We start from the raw sequence: 20,388 nt of genomic DNA on the forward strand, positions 1-20,388 counted from the left end.
TTAGCGTAAATGCATGTTAATGCGTTCAAAACAAGAAAAAATTGTTTCCGGGTATTAATCTCTTGAATCACGGCGCTGAATATTGACGCAAAAATATTTCGGGCATCGCGCGCCCTTCCCGCGTCACGTGTAGGCGTCTCGCATCTCTGATTGGTTGTTGCGTCTTAAGATGACTGAGCCGACGCGCGTTTAAACAATTTTTTGTTCGATTTATCACACTTCACAGAGAATTGTCGCCAATGGCCACTTCTTTTTGTTGCAATATATAATACTTCACGGAGAATTGTCGCCTATGGCTTCTTGTTGCATTTGAATCTACATATATATAAATCTGTCCATAGCATCGAGTCTGTTAAAATCTATTGTATAGATCATATAACTGTGAATAGCTTATTACGTAAAACATTATATCTGGAGCATTTCATGATAAAGTGAAATTAATCTTCAATTTGCTTTGGATGTGTGACAAGGGCTTTATCTACAGACCTACAGGTGGTTACACAGGCACACTGTGTGGGTCAGCGTCGATGCCGGGCTCACCTGGAAAAGTTATGGTGATAACAAAAAATTGTAAGTTTTCAAGTAACAGCAATGGTTCAATTTGATGGCACCATAAATCTTCATGCAACTGTAAATTAAGTTGTGCATGTAATAAATGTATAATGAATTTGATATAATGTCGTCTATCTTAAGTTTATACAAAACTTTATATATTGTACGTAGTGTTCAAATATTACTGCCTTTATTAAAAACAGAAGTAAATAAATACAGTCGACATGACGACACACTCAAGTAACATCGAACTTATATCAACGCCACCATCAAACACAAAAAGAACCAAACATAAAGATAAATAAAGTGACAAATACACATAATCACAACAACAATTTAGGGTTCAATATACGAACTAATTTCACTGTTGACGTCTACTTACATTTTCCTTATTTTGTGATTGATCAAGTTTTCTTGCAGTGAACGGTTATCTCTCTAATTTGTCGAACTGTTGCAGCTCCGAAACATAATTATAACTTTAATTCTAAAGATAATTTTCACACTGTCATTAGTCTTACCCGACAGCCGTCTCCTTTCCACGATCCCTGCTCCGCGTCCACCCCGGCATCCCAGAACAGACAGTTCAGCCGCACGATGTGGACAGAGTACAGGCATCCTGACGGGGGACATCCTGTAAAGGCAAGCATAGCGTGGATCACAGTAAATACTTGCATCACATAAAGACCCAAATTCCTACAAGGCTCTACCGTTTCACCAAGACTGCTACAGATACTCCCATTTCCCTCAGACAGTCAGAGATTGGAACGCGCTTCCTTGGGACGTAAGGCCACTCTGATATGGATGACATCCGCATGTCGCCCTCAAAAAAAAAAAGATCACGTCATCCGAGGCTCTGGCCTAGCTCTTAGGCCTGGGTAGCCCATGGTAGTCAGCGACAATACGGAGCCTGTGGTAACTCTGGAGGACGGCACCCAGGCTAACGAAGCTCCACAACTCAAGAACTCAGTACATAAGTACAGTACCTATTCATAAATGCCGCAAAAAGCCAACATGTGCCGGCTTGTCGTATACGTCACTAAGTACTGTCGCGAATTCACAATACCAGCTTTGTATTCCTGTGGTTTAGTAGCATTTTTATTTTTGGCCGGAATTTTTTTTATTCGCCCGCGCGCACTAGTTTGGGGGTCCTCAGAGGATGTCATCCATGAAATTAAATCGGTGTGGCCTAACTGAAATCACAGAACCTGACAACTTCAAGGAAGCCGCACTGCTGCACCTGAAGAATCACGACGTAGTGCCGTTGAATGGAAATGCCTTATATATTCCTGGACATTCGAAGTGCATACTGATAGTTTTCAACGCAATAATTCAAGATATTTGTCCCCATTCTTGTGGTCGGCCTTTTTGTCACGCTCAAAACTTTATGACCATTCCAACAGCTAGAGTTAGAAACATTATCGCAATGAAGGATGGGCCCGAATATTTGAATTACATCCCGAATTTCCAGAATGCACTTCGAATAGTCAGGAATTCTAGTATACACATTTTTCATTCTGGTGGCATTATGGCTCATTCCGTTTACAATTTGGAGGAAGTAGAAACAGTTTGCCAAGTCTCCCTGCTTTAGCGTGACTCTTGCTGATTCCGAATGTGTCAAGAGACCTTCCCTTATGCTGAGGTCAAATTTCCAAACCGGGGCCCGGCCGGACTGTTTAGATTAACGACAAATCAACAATTTATATCAATAATAAACGCAAATAGTTCCCATTATTAATTTTATCAACTTTTTGTGCTTTGTTATCTTTTATATCATGGATGACATCAGCGCGCGAATTCATTTTCGCCTGATTTTGGGGAAAAAAAGAAATTTTGTTGCCCTCTGACAGTGGTCACCATGCCAAAAATGGACAAAGATGTCTGTTACCTTGCCGGAAGGTGGATGGCAGATGGCAGATTCAATGTTTTGTTTCTTACTTCGATGCAGTGACATGTGGTGATGGCTGTGTATATGTGATGTTCCCACTGGATCAAAACCATTTGAACAATAATTGAGTCAAAATTTGAAAATCCAGGAACCTTGTTTTTCGGCCCGCCATGGTTTTTTTTCGCACTCTCGCATTAGATTTGGAGTCTGTGGAGGATGTCATCCATATAATTTACTTGCTGTGGCCTTACCGTCAATCTGCAGTCCTAAGGTGTACTCCTCTGTGCCGTTCTTCTAGTTTTGGCCCCCTATTGGCTTGCTCGAGAACTGCAGGGGCATTTGTTTTGATAATATTCAAACGAGGATAACTCAAGTACCGGTTTGACAGATCGTCATGATTTTTGGTGTGGCGATTATGCAAATTTGGATGTAATTTGCATAATTTATAAGAATATTCTAGAAATTAGTTGCATTACATGGTAGGACTATTCAAGTATATGTGACAGAACGAGAAAAACACAGACAGATATTGATTATGTAAATTAATAAATTAATTTGCATGATTAATGAGAAAATGTTGTAATTCAGCAATGGTAGCAGCCTGGACTTTTATACTTAGGCCAAGTTAGGGTATTTGAAATTTAAGTGAAGGTGAACATCATTAAACATAACTTATTCAAATAAGAACCTCCTTTGCATAATTTATGAGGAAATGCTAGAATGGCATTCTTTGTTAAGATAAGACTGTCTATTTGTGAAGAATATGATCAACTGATATAATTCATGGAAATGAGGATCCTATAGCTATTTGCATGATCAGGGGGAATAATCTATAATTTGTCAGTCATAAAGTTTAACATCATTTGGCGAAGGTATGAGATCGTGGAACTCTAGTATTACATTCAAGTTACCCACTTTCTTCAAATAACACCGAGTTAAATCGTTGGTAAGATGCACAATTTTCTCAACTGCTGGATCCAATTACCGGGTGTCTCTGTCGTCTCATCCCGTCAGGACATGTTAATATGAAAAGAAGTTACGAGACACTATCAGCTTTACATTAAAACTGACTAACACCTCAACAAAAACTGTACCTAGTGACCGCGTAAAACATATAACGTTAGCAACAACTAGCCTCCTTCGCAGTCTTGTTGGGCGTTTCGCGAAACCTTCTCTCCGTGGCAAAAACTCCCTTGGCAGCAAATCGTCCCTCGCGGCGGCATATTACTCGCGTCGCTCAGAGAAAAAATAACGCCGACGCCCGACAAGACTGCGAAGGAGGCTAAGCAACAACAACTAGAAAATCAAACCGCTTGACCTGCAGCTGTGTGTGCAAAATTGGCATGAAATGTTTGGAAACTTGCAACCCGCCCACGCGACAGCTGTTACAAGTGTTGGCGCAATAAATGTTTGGTCTTGGCCATTAAGAATTGGGTTCCATTATAATATCCAAGGGAAATCAGAAGCCCCGCCCCCTTTCGTCAAAACATAGATAAGGCAAATTCCTGCTGGACATGCAGCAACTCTCTCATTGGTCGAACCGATAATTGCCACGCTATCATTGGTTGAACTGCTAATTGTAGCGACATTCGGAATTGCTCTATACGCACACGTGCACATTCCAAGAGGTGTTTTTGAACATCATGGAGAAAAGTCTTTTTAGCGCATTATTTTTAGTACAAATATACATTCAAAACATATTAAGAATTGACAAATCAGACCTAACTTTAACACCTTGATACCGTCTTCGGGATGAGAGGTAATCCTGTGGTGATCCCGATCTCGACTTCACTCAGTGTTATACTTTATGCTCTCCCAGTATTTGTCTAAGTTCGTCTTGAACTCATTTACTGATTCTGAGTTAATTACGGCCTGTGGTAGACTGTTCCAATCCCTAAAGACCCGGACACTGAATGTCTGTCGTCTAACTCTTCCTTTGGCCAAAGGGACCTCCAGTTTGCAACTGTGCCCTCTTGTTGGTCCTTCTGTTCGCTTTGTGAAGAAGGATTCGAGTTGGATTCTCTCCAGCCCTGTTGCTAGTTTAAATACCTGTATCATGTCTCCTCTGCGCCTCCTATACTGTAGGGAGGGAAGACCTAAGGTCTTCAGTCTCTCCTGGTAGGGTAGATCCCTGAGATTCAGAGGGAGTTTGGTGGTCACACATGGTCATGGAAAATGTTTAAAAATAAACGGAGGAAACTTCTTGCTGAATATAAGTTCTATTAGAATATGACATTCTTTACTACTTGTTAGGGATTTAGGGAAAAATGTCAACCAAATAGCTTGTTGTTTACCTGTAGGAAAAAAAATGTGTCTCCGAACGACGCACTTCATCCCAGCTACTGGTACCTCGCCATTTTGTTGTCTCCAAATTTCACTTGGTCAGAAAATCCACATTTTCTTCTCAAAACACCACACTAATCGTAACAAATCTACCAGGAAACTTTCCCCTTGTTCTACAGCACGGCATAGAAAGACGTTTTACCGACAAAGACTCGAAAAGTTCCAGAAAAGTTGCACAAAATATTAATACCCCAGAACATCCCCGTCGTACCGAAGCGCCATTTTGAACGCAACATGCCGAACAGCTTTTACATAGAAATGCAAATTTGTGGCGGCCAAGCAACCACTAGTACTCTTTCATTGGTCGAACCGTTAATTGCCATTTTCTCATTGGTTGAACTGATACGTTGGTCAACAATCAGGATCGGCCTATTACGTACACGTGCACATTACAAGAGGTGTTTTTGAACCACATGGAGAAAAAAATAAATTTTTGGTGCATTCTTCTTTTTTTTAAAATATGAATTCACAACATAGTATAATTGACAAATGAGACCGACACATACAATTACCATACACACACAAAGAAAGAAAATTAGCCAACTTAGAAGCCTTTATGATAGTCTTAAATCAGGAATGGTCGCTCTGACATGTCAAAAAATCACCATTTCACACGGAACACTGGTAACTTGTTGTATGTCCTTTACTAGTTGTTAGGGAATTATGTTAGCCAAATAGTTTGTTGTTTACCTGTACGGAAGTCTTTTCCGAATTTCTCCAAGTTTAGGAAGTCCGTTTTTTGTTTATTATTTGTTTATTATTTGCACGTATAAAAAAGTTACATAATCAAACAATAACAATAAGAGAATATGCGGGGTAGGCCAGAAACCTAGGTGGTTCTTTAAAGAGCTTACCCCAAACAAAGGTAACTATGATACATGACAAAACATATTTGAATTAAACATCAAAATTAAACAATGAAATAATTGATTAATTAAACAAAATCAAGACACAGAAATAATAACTGAAGTGTGTAAACTAGTTTTATAATTCAGGTCGCTGTTGCAGAAATAAACTGATTAGATAATTAACATAAAAATTAACGATTAAAACAAATGATTGAAAAACAAGGAAAACAAACAAATCAGATTGTGGTGGTACTGGTTGTTTGTAAGTTTTCGTATCGTCTTGTGTTTTAAAAGACTGGCACTAATTTCATGTTGTCCTGGCGCTGCATTTTTTAAATTGGTGATTATATCGTAAATTTCTGTCGATGTAAGAGGCCTTACACAAAGGTAACAGTAGATATTAACATATTATAACCTATTTAAATGCAGTTAAAACAAGTCGGAACATACATCATTAAAAACAATAAGATAAAATCAAGCCACTTCTGTTACTTCATATGAAAATAGATTAGCTCTTTTTGAAACGCCTCAGAGAATAATGTGCACATCTTACACCTTTAAAAAATGCCCAGGCACAAAATTCTTGTACTTCTTTTTATTTTAGAAGCTCACTACATTCCGCTTCGGTCCTCCCTTCTATGCAACTTGTTAGGAAAAATGGGACATTTCATTCTCCATGGTTTACAAAAGAGAAGTCAAACCCTTCATACATAGTTCCAGACAATTGCCTTTTATCATTATATGTACAAACCAAATCTATGTTCTTTGCAATTGTCTTCAAACAGAAACTTGTGACATGCAAGTTGATTACAATAAATCTGAATCTTGTATCGAAAGGAATGCTAATTATATAAGTCAGGTCGGATTGGTCGTACACATGTATTTGGTACAGACACCCCCATCCTCGTAGGGCCGTGCAAAATGATACAATTGAACGTAAACTCGCTCTACTTGGTGATGTGGGGAAATCAAGGGCAGAAGACAATTGGTCCCGGTGTGAAAATAAATGATCATTTAGGTAATAGTAAAGGTTGACATTAGTGGGATTATTTGTCCCTGTTAACTCGAAGAAGAAATGCTAATGCGACCGAGAGACTATTGCCAACTTACAGTCAAACTCTGCTTCTTTATTAGTATCTTAGTATAGATGCTGAACATATTTGCTGGTTAGTTTACATTATAGATTTTGATTTCTAATTAGATTAGTCAGCTCGCACGTTTTTGGATTTCAAAGCAAATCATCATCACAAACGCCCCAGCTCGCTGTCATCTGAAGTTTCTCAACACATCCACATCGAATCACCAGGCCACACAGTCTCTCTGGACAAAGTTAGAATACTGGACACTGAACAGGACTACTTTCTAAGAGGCATTAAGGAGGCTATATATATCAGAGCACTTCAGCCTTCACTTAATAGAGATGGTAGACGATATAAACTCCCTGGCACTTTTGATCAATTGCTTACGTCACGTATCAGTAAAGTCTCGTGTGAATAAGGTCACGTGTTTGTAAACCGTAAATCTCGCGAGATCACGTTGTGAAGTGATTGGTCATTAATTATCCTGATGAAGGCGACAGTGGTCGCTGAAAATTTGATCCCTGTAAATAGTGTGTTGGAATAAAGTTTAACGTTTTACTATGATTACTACCAACACAGATGAACTTTCATGATCATCATCATCATGAAAACTCCATGATCACTCAAAAATATAGACGTTCAGGAAAATCAAGCTTCAGAAGTACTTTCTAATTCTACATCTCAACACAAAGACTTTATAAGTCAAAACACAAACGATTCACACACTTCTCATTACAATCGACTGGAATGGTTCTATAATATAATGGCTGAGAATTTGCAACCACCCACTACAGAGTGAAGTACGTTAATACACCTGAACTCCTCAATATGATAGATTATACCTATTTTGTGATACGAACACAGCAAAGAAAACGAAGTACACATCTAGAATGCCCACTGTGCAATGATACGAGCAATACTTTTCTTAATAAGATGCAGTTAGAACAGAAATATGTACACCTAACAAAAGATAACATCAATAAACTATGATGTAATGGAAAAATTCTGTAAATTCATCTACAAGTGTCTAAAAAAAGAAGCATGTAAATCATAGGTATAGATAAAACATAGCATAGTTTTTCTATTATTTTTTGTCACTAACTTACTGCATTTAGCTACAGATTCAACTCCATTGTTATTGTCATTGCGGTAAAACAATAAGTCGCAATTTAGCCAATTTCATTGAACTGTTGCCATCAGAATTTTACTTTACTTTTATAGGAAGTAACTGTAAGCGAGTAATATGCTTTTATATGAAGTAACTGTATATGAAGTAACTGTAAGCGAAAACTTGCGGAAAGCTCTTCAGATCCATTTTACTACGAGTTGATGTCCACTGCAAGGTGGTAATGTCTGCTCACTTGTCTGTAAAGCCCCTGTCCCACATTCAGAGCCTTCCACCGAACACCAGCCGACCAAGCTGCATGCCCGGAGCCAGGATGTTGCTTTGGGGAGGGGGGGTCTTCTTACAGAATGAGGGACCAGCGGTCCTTTCCCGGAAAATTTTGGAAATCGAACCTTCTGAAATGGCATTTCCTGCGTTTTTGACAGAATTTCAAAGGGAAAATGCTCCCGTCCTCATTCGAATGTTTGAAACATTTTGAAACATTACGCTGGCTCGAGCTCCGCCCAACACCAGCCGACCTTGCTCGATCCCAACCTACTGTTAACGATAGAATGAAAATCAACATTCTAATTACTAAACATCAACACATCTAATACAGTATACAATCAAGCAGGGCTAATCATGAGTTTCGGCATTTTTTCTAATTACAAAGATCCTTTATGTATTTACATATTTTTGCATTGTAGTTGTTACATTTTAATATACGTATGATATAAGTTTGTCGATAGCATCGAGTCTGTTAAAATCTATTGTAGATAAAGGTAAAGATAAATTCGATAAATGTTAATAGTAAACGTAAAACATCATATCTAGAGCATTTCATGATAAAGTGAAATTAATCTTCAATTTGCTATGGATGTGTGACCGGGGCTTTATCTACAGACCTACAGGTGGTTACACAGACACACTGTGTGGGTCAGGGTGGATGCCGGGCTCACCTGGAAAAGTTATGGTGATAAGAAAAGTTGTAAGTTTTTAAGTAACAGGTTATTAGTTTAATCATTATGTCATCATTAATCTTTATGCAACTGTAAGTGAAGTTGATTATGTACTAAATGTATAATGAATTTAGTAGAATGTCGTCTATCTTTAGACAAAAATGTTAAACAAAACTTTATATATTGTACGTAGTGTTCAAATTTTACTGCCTTTATTAAAACAGAAGTAAAGAAATACAGTTGACAAGACGAGACACTCAAGTTACATCGAACTTATATCAACACCACCATCAAACACAAAAAGAACCAAACATAAAGATAAATAAAGTGACAAATACACATAATTACGACAACAAATTTAAGGTTCAAAATACGAATTAATTTCACTGTTGAAGTCTACTTACAATTTCCTTATTTTGTGATTGAATGACCAAGTTTTCTTGCAGTGAACGGTTATCTTATCTCTCTAATTTGTCGAACTGTTGCAGCTCCGAAACATAACTTTAATTCTAAAGATAATTTTCACACTGTCATTTGCCTTACCCGGCAGCCGTCTCCTTTCCATGATCCCTGCTCCGCGTCCACCCCGGCATCCCAGAACAGACAGTTCAGCCGCACGATATGGACAGAGTACAGGCATCCTGATGGGGGACATCCTGGAAAGGTAAAAAAAAGAAGAAAAATAATGACAGTTCTCATCCCCCTCCGTTAATATAGGAATCTTGACATGGATCACACAAACTGCTTGCTGGCTATTCGAAGTGCATTCTAGACATCCTCACTGCATTTATTCTAAATAACTGAAGTGTGTCTATAAGTGTTCAAAACTTTCGAGATTAATTTGAAGCGGGAGAAATATGGAACGACATTCAAAGTGTATTCTAACTGCAGCTGTAGGACTGTATTCTGAATATTCCTACAACATTTCAACAGCTTCCGTTTGGAACATTCTGCCGCATTCAAGGAAGAGCTGAAATGGACCCTAATTCTGTAATGAATGAATGAAGACCTTTATTGCACATTTCAATCACACTTGGCTAAGTACAGGTCACAACAAAACAAGATGAACGGATACAGTTAACAGATACCAAACAAACCAACTATCGTTATATAAATTCTAATTTAATTACACTCGGAATTTTTGCATTGCACTACAAATAGTCAAGGATATCCGAAAAATCTTATTCTGGTGACATTCTTGCTCAGTTCCAACCCTAATTTGAAGAGGGTAGTAATGGATGGGCATGCCACTGGCTGAGTGCTCTCACAGGGCCAGAGACAGGATGGAGTGGAGGAGGCTGATACTGGATGCCACCATAGTCCCCGACCCTCAGACATGAGGATGGGACTAGGTAAAGGTAAAGGTAACGGTAAAGAACCATTTTGTCTATTCTCCTTGGTTCAGCGTGACTCTTACTGATTCGGAATGTGTGAAGAGACCTTCACTCACCGTCCATCTGCAGTCCTAAGGTGTACTCCTCTGTGCCGTTCTGCACGGCTGTGTCCGGCTGCAGGACGGTGAAGGCGGTCTGGACATCGTCGTGAGGAGGCACGGTCTCTGTGATGAAGTCATCCATGTTCAGATCTCTCCTGTGTGTATAATAGGCATATCTTTGAGCTCAAACAGACTTTGCTTAGACCCACACAATATAAATCATGCCCTGTATTTCACTCCCAGTACCATTCAAACCGACTTGCACGCATTGGAACGCTACGCACACCTTACTCTTTCGAACGCGTTCTAGTGTGAAATGACATGGCGTACCTATTCCTCGTTATCATTTGTGTTCAAAAAGAGAATTACAATATCATAAATGGTATAACGTTACGATTTTAACATTAACTGACTATGACTTTAGGTCATAGTCTAATTATGGAAGATAATGTATGAGAACAAATTCATAACATAACATTAACGTTACACGACAGATGACGTCGTACTTACTGGAAGTCATAGTCTGTCTCGTTCGGGAAGTCTCCCAGCTTGCCGTACATGACGGCGGCAGGGTAGAGCGACACCAGGCTGACAGTCACGCCGTACGTCTGGTTCCTCCTGGCGCTGAAGCTCCGGAACACCATGGTGTCGTTAGGGAACGGGGAGTACTTCACCAGGCGGGGGGCGGGGAACATGTCAGGGGCGTTCTTCAACACCACAGTGGTCTCTTCAGGCAGGTCCTGCAAGTCAGAAACGATATGTCCAGGATGTTCTTATTGCTTGATTCAAAGGAGCGGGGAATTGTAGTTTTGCTGTGTGTATGTATGTAACGTTATCGTTATATATATATGTGTTTGAGTGTGTGTGTGTGCGTGTGTGCGTGTGTGTGTGTGTGTGTGTGTGTGTGTGCGTGTATTGTATGTGTGTATGTGTGTGAGAGAGTGAGTGTGTATCGTGTGTACACGTGCGTGCATGTATGTATATATGTATGCGTGTGCGTGTGTGTGTGTACGAGTAGCTCACCATGGGAAAACAAGATATGACCTTACCAACCTCGACGGGGGCCGACATCGTCTACCAGATACCTTGGCCCAGTGATGACGTCACACTTCAAAGAAGTCACATGACAAGCCGCACTGGGTCAGTCTACTGAGGAAGACCAGAGTGACTGGTCTAATATGCTCTGGGTGAGAGAACGTTTTTGTGTGTTGGATCTAAAGTTTGAACTTTGAACAAGAAATCACCTTGACTTCGAGTGTGTCCCCGTCCGGCCGTTTCAGCTCGATGTCCACTACAGACGACTTGATGTCCCGAGCCGAGTCGTCCCACACGTACGGGTTTCGCTCGTATCCCACAACCTGGATTCAAAAAAAGGATACTGGTAGTATATAATAATTGAATCTTTATTGCATGTTCATGCCCATGGGGCTAAATGTATATATCAGAACAGCAGAGTATGATGCTACATGTATATCATACTTAGTGACATAATACATAGAATAGAAGGAGGAAAGAATAACGTTAAAAGTACAAGAAAGTACTAGAAAATACATTCTATTTGATCTAGGTCTTGAAGATTTATTCTCTCTTTTTAAAGAAACTGGTGATGAATTCACATAGTTTTAATGTGAATTAAAACTGTACTAATGTTAACATTAGTGCATAAAGAGTACACAGAGTATTGATTTCATTGACAGTTAATTAGATTAAGTGGACACACCACACCACGTCACCGCATTCTCCTAGTGGAAAAGGCAGTCATCAAACGTGAACATGGATTTGGGTCTGACCGTCAAATATCACCCCTATGTGTGCGGGACTGGTAGAAACCAATAAATCACCTTTTGCAAATAGTATTTTGGGTGAAAAGGCACCAAAACTAAATCTAGTGTATTTGTCCTATAAAAAGGAATAAGGACATCCCAAAGCTGTGATATCATGAAATAATGCAGAAGAAATTACCACCTTCATCTCGACATCAGCAGTAATTCCTCCGCTGTACAGCGCATGCGCGTGTGGGAATGTCACCCTCCCGGCATGCGCAGCGACAGCCGCCCCTCCCAGCCGTCCTCCTGACGACTTGTCCAGGACCATCTGAACAGCCTTCGAGCCAAGCTCGACTCGCTCGCCGCTGTCTACACTGCCCAGCAGAGCATCGGCCATGTTGTCCAGGTCCTTCTGTAGACGTTGGGTCACTTCTCGTTGCTGTATTAAAGAGAATTCTTAGACCTCCATAAAACATTTGGTCTTGTGCATGTTTTTTTGCTCCTCTTCACCATGGTGTCTGCAAGCCAGAACTTGGGGAGGGGGGGGGTTGCCCTGAGGTCAGGAAGTTAACAGACGGTCACCGAAACGTCGGCTGAATAAAAGACTAAGTCTCCTTACTCAGTGTCTTACCAACCTGATGAAACTATTCACGGATGACCGAACACCAGACAACCTATGTTCCGACCTACTTCTAAGAATGATTGGAGGGAGTCCGGGGCGGATAGTGTTCGTGATCGAGGCCATATTCGACTGTGTGTGACAGCCAGGGGTTTGAAACAAAGACTCTTTTCCCCTCCTGTTGGTAAAAGAAGTTTCCATGGACTACTAAGTAAAAAAAGACGCCTCCACAGCATGCCAAAAACCTGGGGTTTTGGGGGTCTTCAGGGTCTTTGGGAGCTTTTATGTGCTATTTTCTGATTGCATATAGACAGCAGCCGAAGACCACCAAACCCCCAGTTCTATAAGCCTGCTACGAAGGCTAAAAAATGAGACTTACCAAGGCCCACTGCTGCTTCTGTTTCTGTTGAAGTTTCTTCTCCATCTGTTTCTGGAACTCGTCCCGTTTACGCGGAGGAAGTCGGCTCAGCGCTATGACGTCATCTTCGTCGTCTGTCACCGGTTCGGATCCTCCCGACTCCATCAGAGACGCCACAGTGTCGACAACAGCTACAGGCAATACATTGCATAATGAATGAATGAGGGTTTTCATTGTAAATGTTTGCCCCACGTGCAAGTCACACACTTTAACAAGAATTCGGAGATCTCATACCTCCATGAAATATAAGAGTTTTTACCTCCATGAAAAATGGAAGTATTGCTTTAAAATTTGTAAAGTCCCCTGCAGTTCCAGAACAAGCTGTTAGGGGGACCAAACCCACACCACTTATTCCTGACAGGAAAAGCTATCTGTCACCAAAACGTTAAGACCATAGTATGTTCAGGACAAAAGCTACAAAAACGTTCTGCTGCAGTACCAAGGTCATCCACCAGGAGGCCCATATTTGACCTTGACCTTTGTCTTCCTAAGACTTACCAGCATACCAAATATCATCATAATCCATAAAGGCGTTATGAATTTATGCTGACTACAAATGTGCGGAAACACAAACACATACATATACAGACACACACACGCACAGACACACACACAGACACACATACACAGACACACACACAGACACGCCAAAAACTATACCTCCGAATTCATTTTTCATGGAGGTAAAAATACCATTGAGGATACACTAGTACATTCGGCTTCCTCGCTCTTCTCGGTAATTTTAATACCATCGGTTAAGTTGGTTGGTATATCAAAAGACCTAAGTAATGTACATTTCACTTTGAATTCCTATTCAAGTATCTAAAGTGAGGAAAATTAGATTTACATGACTAAAAAGAGTATTCCTGTCAATATTACATACTTTTGTCTCCTAATTTGCATAAATTACAAAATCGGCAGATTATTGCCCCCAAGGGAGTCTCCCTGATTAGATTTGAAATTTGTGTCAACCGATTCTTAATTTTGCAACGGTAGATCTGTGATGTAATTGCATTATTATTATTATAAGAGTGTTTCAGTAGTTTTTTTCATTAACAACTTTGTTACTGTTGTGGATTATCGGGCTTTCTTCCTATCAATAATTCATATGCATATGCTATTTATATATGAAGGATAGAATATCATTAGCGTCTAACAAAAGAGTGTAGAATACCTGACGCTTTTGGAGCCAGTTCTTTCATACTGGCCCCCTCAAGGACGCTTTGCATGATGGAGTCAGTCATCGCTCCGACCACGTAACCTCCCTCAGCCTAGAATAATAACGATATACATATAATAGTATGTATTGTCTCAATGTGTTACATTAGACGTTAGAAATTTTTTAAAATAATAATAATAATAATAATAGATGGTTTATTAAAAGTAGTTTGCAGCCACCGGGCTGAATTGCATACCTTGTACAATTGCTAAAAAATCCTAAATTACAAACTAACAGTACTCATTGAAACTCAATATAGAAACTCATTAACACAATATAGAAACTCATTAACACAATATAGAAGGCTTACTATTAATTTCGTCATAGTTTGCGTTAACACATTTACACAAATATACGTGGCTAGCATTAACTACATTAACCCATTGGCAAGATTCACCATTTTCGCAAGTTCACAGTTCTTGTATGTTTAAATGTTTCTCTTCAACAGTAGTGACGACATTAATAAATGATTATTAATGTCATTTCTCCGCATAATTTTGTTGGGTACACTCAACCATCACATTGAAAAATAGCTTTATCGAGGATTTTTTAACAACACTTTGAACACATGGATATCTGACGTTTACATACTTTAGGGATAACAATTAATACTACATTGGTAGACATCACCTTTAGCACACTTGAGTACCTGTTTTACTAATAATTCTATATTGGTTATGCCCTTAGCTAGCATGGAGGTTAAATTCACCATGCCAGTCTAGTGGTGTGAGAGTATCAGTCAGACTTATTATGTTATACTTTAAGACTCGGTCAGCTAGAGCTTGTATTCCGCTTAAAGGCACCCAACGCGTTTTCAGGGCGACAAAACAAAGAATATTCTTTTTTTTTATTTATTTAACACCAAAAAGCAAACCTTGCAGCAGGGATGAGAATCCCTGAATTGAAAGAGTTTGCGTACAGAAAAAAAAGTTACAATAGGCAAGGCAAACACTATATACACACCCTCATATACACTATAATACATAAAACATTTGTACCAAGCAAAAAAAAACTTTATACAGATGAGGTGTTGATGAAATTTGTCTTATGATGACATTTACTGCCATTTATTATCATATTTTAGTCATTATTTCATACTTGAAGCGTTTGAATTATCTTTAAATCGAGCTGTGTTAGGCTTCTCTTATTTTTTGGTCATCGCTCATAAATATTCCGAACCAACCAATGTAACAAAACGAGCAACCCATTTTCGCCAGTTACATCGCATTTTTGCCTCACCGGTATCAGTATCAATCAATCAATCAATCAATCAATCAATCAATCAATCAATCAATCAATCAATCAATCAATCAATCAATCAATCAATCAATCAATCAATCAATCAAAAATGGTTTATTGCTAAAAACACGAACATTGCAGCAGAAAGCTGAATTGCGTTCAAAGATGTACAATCATTTTAAAAACGTTAACAACTACACAATCTCGGAGTCCAATTGTCGTAGTAGAATTGCACATTGAAAAATATTTACACGATATGACGTACATTTAGCTTAGTGTGCTATGGGATAGTATTGACTCAACATACAGTAAAAGAATGACCAGAGGATTGACTCCGACAATCCAGCTTTGCCACCCCTGAAATTACATTGTGTACCTTTAAGGCCACACCAAGTAAATTTTATGAATGACGTCCTTTGGAGATCCTGAATAAAACGCGAGAGGGCGAAAAAAACACAAGAAGGGCCATAAAAAACAAGATGCCTAGATTAGAAATATACTAAGAGACGACAAATGTTAGGACACAAATTGAATGAGGTGACACAGTGTAACAAGCAAGAAGTCTTTTATTCATCATCAAAACAGCAATAAATCAGGTGGAACAGCAGTTGTCTTCCTGTCCTGTTTTCGCGTTACGGGTTTCACGTCAATTTGACGATTTGCGGCACTGTCGTGACTCTTTGGTCATAGTTACAGGAAGAGGAATTTCTTGGGTTTTTTTTTCTAGGAACAGGCCAAAATCAATGCGCGCGCGGACGTCATCCATAAAATTTACTTGGTGTGGCCTAAACAGTATGATTACCTGGGCGTCCAATGGCAAGGTCCCACACATGGTAACGACAGTGTTGAAGATTGTCACCATCTTGTCGGTGGAGTCCTTGGCGGATGGAGTCCGCGACAGCTTGGCGAGGGTCTTCATCGCTTCCGTGCAGGTTGTCGAGTCGACCTACGAAACAAAAAGGTTGTAAACAAAAGAAAATGTTGTAAACAAAATAATCTGAACTGTTCTAGTACCCCATTTCCACCCAGCTCGAGGAGACAACCGTTAGATTTTTAAAAAGTGGCTCTAGTTAGTGGCTCTCGTTGGATCAACATGATAGTCCCTATCAATATGCAATAGCACCCAGTATAAGAATCGTGATATATATTGACAAGGTACTAGTAATCAACTTGTTCTAGGATAAAATAAAATGGTTTATTGGCCAAACATCGCCCGTGCAATCGCAGCCTTATAGTGCTGAATTGGTGCAGGGTTTACAATGGTACGATGATACAAATAGTAATAATACACATAATAATACACATAATACACATGATACATATTTGTTCCACATTTTTGTGGAACTGCCGCAAGGGTCTGTGCGGCTGCCATTCGGCGCCAGAAGGTGACCTCAATACGGCTTTCCCCAACCGAAGTTAGGTACCCATTCACACCTGGGTGGAGTGAGGAAAGTCGTGTTAAGTGCCTTTCCCAAGGACAAAACGTATTGTTGATTGTATACTTGTATATACTGTATCTGTAAGATATTCGTGTAGCGAAGTTGTGAATATTGGTTATATGAATAAATTTTTTTTAAAGTCTGACAGGGGCTTTAGCAATGTCTTACCTTTCCGTCATCTGAGGGAGAATCTCCACTCGGAAAGAGTTGGTCCAGTATCTCTCCAGGATCATCCAACTGTAAATCCGCTGTGGTGACCTCGCTGACAGGTAGGGAGCTGCTCTTGGGCGGTTCCTACAAGTAAACAAATCGTCCCAGTTTTTTAGCTACACGTATGGTAGACTTTATGCCTTCCCAGTTATTCACTAGGGATTGAGGTGTTCGAATATTCAAATACGCTTTTTTTCCTTGTCATTTGGTACAATGGAACTCGCTGTCACCAAGTACAGTAGGGACATCATCACTAGATAGCTTGTTTAGAGTTAGATGCACAAACGTTAGGTGTGACAAGTCGTTCGGTGTAGTATGCCGCCGCGCCGCATGCCATCCAAGCTGGTGTGTTACGACGAGAGGCGGTCATACCGGCTTTACAGATAGTTATAGATGTCCGATAAGAATGAAAATATTTCAACAGCTTATGTTAGATTTAATACAGCAGGACACTATGAAACTAAAACATTTCCTCTGTAAATCGAATGGCCTTACGTGTGAAATGAAAGTCACAGTTGATGTCGGAAACGGTTCGGTAGTTCTACCCTCTGGTTCTGAAAATAAAAAGAAAATAAGCATTTTATATTTTAATTTGTCTAACACAACATATATGGTCACTCACCTATTTTTGAAATAGTCAAAAAGTCTCAAATTGTACAATTTAAAAAGGTGTATGCTAGAAGTTTTAATGAATTGCTGTGGATATTATCCAAGCTTAAGGCACACAAATTTCAGGTCATTAGGGTTTAATGTCATCCTCCCAAATTCTTTTGTCTGAAAATTGCAACAAAAAAACAACAACAAATAAAACAATTTTAAAAGCCATTATAAATGAAGTAAAGAAACGTCGGGGATTTTCCCACTCTGCCTCGATACCAAATTCTAGGTCATTTGGCCTAAAAAATGAAGAAGTTCAATCGATTTGACGAATTGGCAGGCGCTGAAGAAAAAGAAACATATGAGGAAAAACGATTTATTTCATGCGTCCATACTATGTTATGGAGTGGAATATAAAAACACCGTAATGTACCCATGGCATCACCCGGCTGAGTAGTTGCAGTGGTTGTCATGAACGGGGTACTTGGTGAAGTTGACCTCTGGATGCTGTCAGTAGTTGTTGTAGTTGTTGGTGTTGGTGGGGAGGTGTATTTTCCCGTGGTCGGTGTCTCAGTAGTCATAGTTGTAAGGCTGGCAGGTGTGCTGGTTGTGACGATCTCTGTAATTGTACATACATTGTGTCTTGGCTTGGCTTCGTTTCCGAAGATTTCAGGGGCCCTTACATTAATATTGTACAAACATTGTGTATATAGTACATAAATGCTCACCAATGTACAAATTCCACCAAAAACTATACACGTGAATAGTTTCATCCTGTGTTATCATTTTTGTAGTATAGTAACTGTTGTGCAATTTACCGTTCGTTGTAACATTCTATTTTTCAGAATTAATGTTTCAATCATTATAAAGCCAGTCAGGATTTAAAAACCAGCGTAAAGCTGGCAGATCGCCGTGCTCTAAGCTTTGGTCTTCTTTCCAACTGTCACTATCCTGGGAAGCACACTACCGAGGCACTTACGATATTTTGTATAGAAATAATTTTGAACCTCGGGCAATGTCTGGAACAATATTTGAAGTGATAGACCTGTCATATGACATATGGACACTGTACACTAAATGACCTGTGGGGTCGTGTGGCTTAACGGCAGAGTGCTCGACTCGGAACCAAGAGGTCCAGGGTTCGAGTCCTGACATGCCACCGATCTTGTGCTTTTGGGAAAGGCACTTTACACGACTTTCCTCACTTCGCTCAGGTGAAAATGAGTACGAGCATTTGTATTGTCCCCTGTGTTGGTGGCGACATTAATATAGGTTGAAAAACTTGAGTGTGTCCCCACCACGTCTTGTGATTACATGTTGGAATATTTAAAAAAAATGACCTGTACAGGTGACGCCGTCTCCTGTGAACCCCTCCCGGCAGACACAATGGTACGTCCCTGGGTCGTTCACACAGAAGGTGTCCTCAGAGCAGGTCAGTTTACTGGAACACTCATCAATATCTAATGATATCAAAACAGAAGTAAGTACATCCGAGTAAAACAATGTTCACTACGTATGCATGTAAATGGTGCAAATTCAAAACGGGTTACATTCTATACAATTGGCGTCGCCACCGAGGCGTCGCCAAAAACGATAATCTTTTTTTGTAGCCAAGGCGCAGTGTATACAATCATCATTCGTAAGGAGAAATAAATTATAAATAGCTATAGCCGGTAAATAGCTATGGCCGGCCTGATACACGAAACAAGCAACCGTTTCCGTCAGCATTATATCATTTTTGCCTCACAGATATCAGATTGCTATATAGGATATATACGAGTACTCAACCAGCTTAGTACATTAAAAGAAATGACAAAAAATTGACGTTGTAAATCCAGTTTTAATGCCCTAAAACAATGGTGACTTAACGAAAGAAGGAATAATGCACCTTGACAGCCGCCTGGTCCCATCTCATAGCCCGATAAACACTTGCAGTCAAAAGAGCCCTCCAGGTTCACACATGCCGAGTTCCTCCCGCAGATCCATGGGCTCACCACGCACTCGTTTATATCTGTGGGACGGTATCTGTGTCATCAATTGTATCCACAACATGCTCACGTATGTTCACATATGTACGCTTTTTACCATCATGAAAAATGGAGGTATTGCTTTTAGTGGTATGTCTGTGTGTTTGTGTTTGTGTTTGTTTGTGTGTGTGTGTGTGTGTGTTGTGTATGTGTCGTGTGTGTGTCGTGTGTGTGTGTGCGTGTGTGTGTGAGTGTGTGTGTGTGCATGTGTGTGCACGGTGGTGTGTGCGTGTGTATGTGTGTGTGTGTGTGTGTGTGTGTGTGTGTGTGTGTTGTGTGTGTGTGTGTGTGTGTGTGTGTGTGTGTGTGTGTGTGTGTGTGTGTGTGTGTGTGTGTGTGTGTGTGTGTGTGTGTGCCTGTGCGTGTGTGTGTGTGTGTGTGCCTCTGTGTGTGTGTGTGTGTGTCTGTGCGTGTGTGTGTCTGTCTGTGTGTGTGTGTGTCTGTGTGTGTGCGTGTGTCTGTGTGTGTGTGTGTGCTTACATGTGTGTATGTGTGTGTGTGTGTGCGTGTGTATGTGTGTGTATGTGTCTGTGTGTGTGTGTGTGTGTGTCCGTGTGTGTGTCCGTGTGTGTGTCTGTGTGTGTGTCTGTGTGTGTGTCTGTGTCTGTGTGTGTGTCTGTCTGTCTGTCTGTGTGTGTTGATTAATTG

At 40.0% G+C, this 20,388-nt stretch overlaps 2 protein-coding genes and 1 long non-coding RNA gene across 4 annotated transcripts in view; all 3 read right to left on the reverse strand.

The window, feature by feature from the left end:
- LOC109465851 (arrestin domain-containing protein 3-like) overlaps positions 1-4,981 on the reverse strand; it is a 26,545-nt gene extending 21,564 nt beyond the window's left edge. Inside the window, exon 1 of one of the 2 annotated variants that reach the window (XM_019763341.1) lies at positions 4,732-4,981. The gene's annotated coding sequence lies outside the window, so the exon portion shown is untranslated. The remainder of the gene's footprint in view (positions 1-4,731) is intronic. The other variant, XM_019763340.1, reaches the window with a different exon arrangement.
- A 3,736-nt stretch (positions 4,982-8,717) lies between these two features.
- LOC109465819 lies at positions 8,718-18,294 on the reverse strand. The gene is made up of 12 exons (XM_019763259.1): positions 18,147-18,294; positions 17,612-17,670; positions 17,075-17,200; positions 16,270-16,413; positions 14,184-14,280; positions 12,971-13,140; positions 12,169-12,411; positions 11,451-11,564; positions 10,717-10,946; positions 10,222-10,361; positions 9,315-9,427; positions 8,718-8,771 (listed from the first exon to the last, which is right to left on the reverse strand). The coding sequence occupies exons 1-12, from the start codon at positions 18,292-18,294 to the stop codon at positions 8,718-8,720; spliced, it is 1,638 nt and encodes a 545-aa protein (XP_019618818.1).
- Position 18,295: 1 nt separating this feature from the next.
- LOC109465834 lies at positions 18,296-19,723 on the reverse strand. Its single transcript, XR_002139990.1, has 3 exons — positions 19,602-19,723; positions 19,054-19,173; positions 18,296-18,332 (listed from the first exon to the last, which is right to left on the reverse strand). It is a non-coding gene; the product is annotated as an uncharacterized LOC109465834 (long non-coding RNA).
- Positions 19,724-20,388: the final 665 nt, after the last annotated feature.

This window comes from Branchiostoma belcheri, unplaced genomic scaffold, assembly GCF_001625305.1.
Source record: "Branchiostoma belcheri isolate BF01 breed outbred unplaced genomic scaffold, Haploidv18h27 scaffold159, whole genome shotgun sequence".
NCBI lineage: Eukaryota > Metazoa > Chordata > Leptocardii > Amphioxiformes > Branchiostomatidae > Branchiostoma > Branchiostoma belcheri.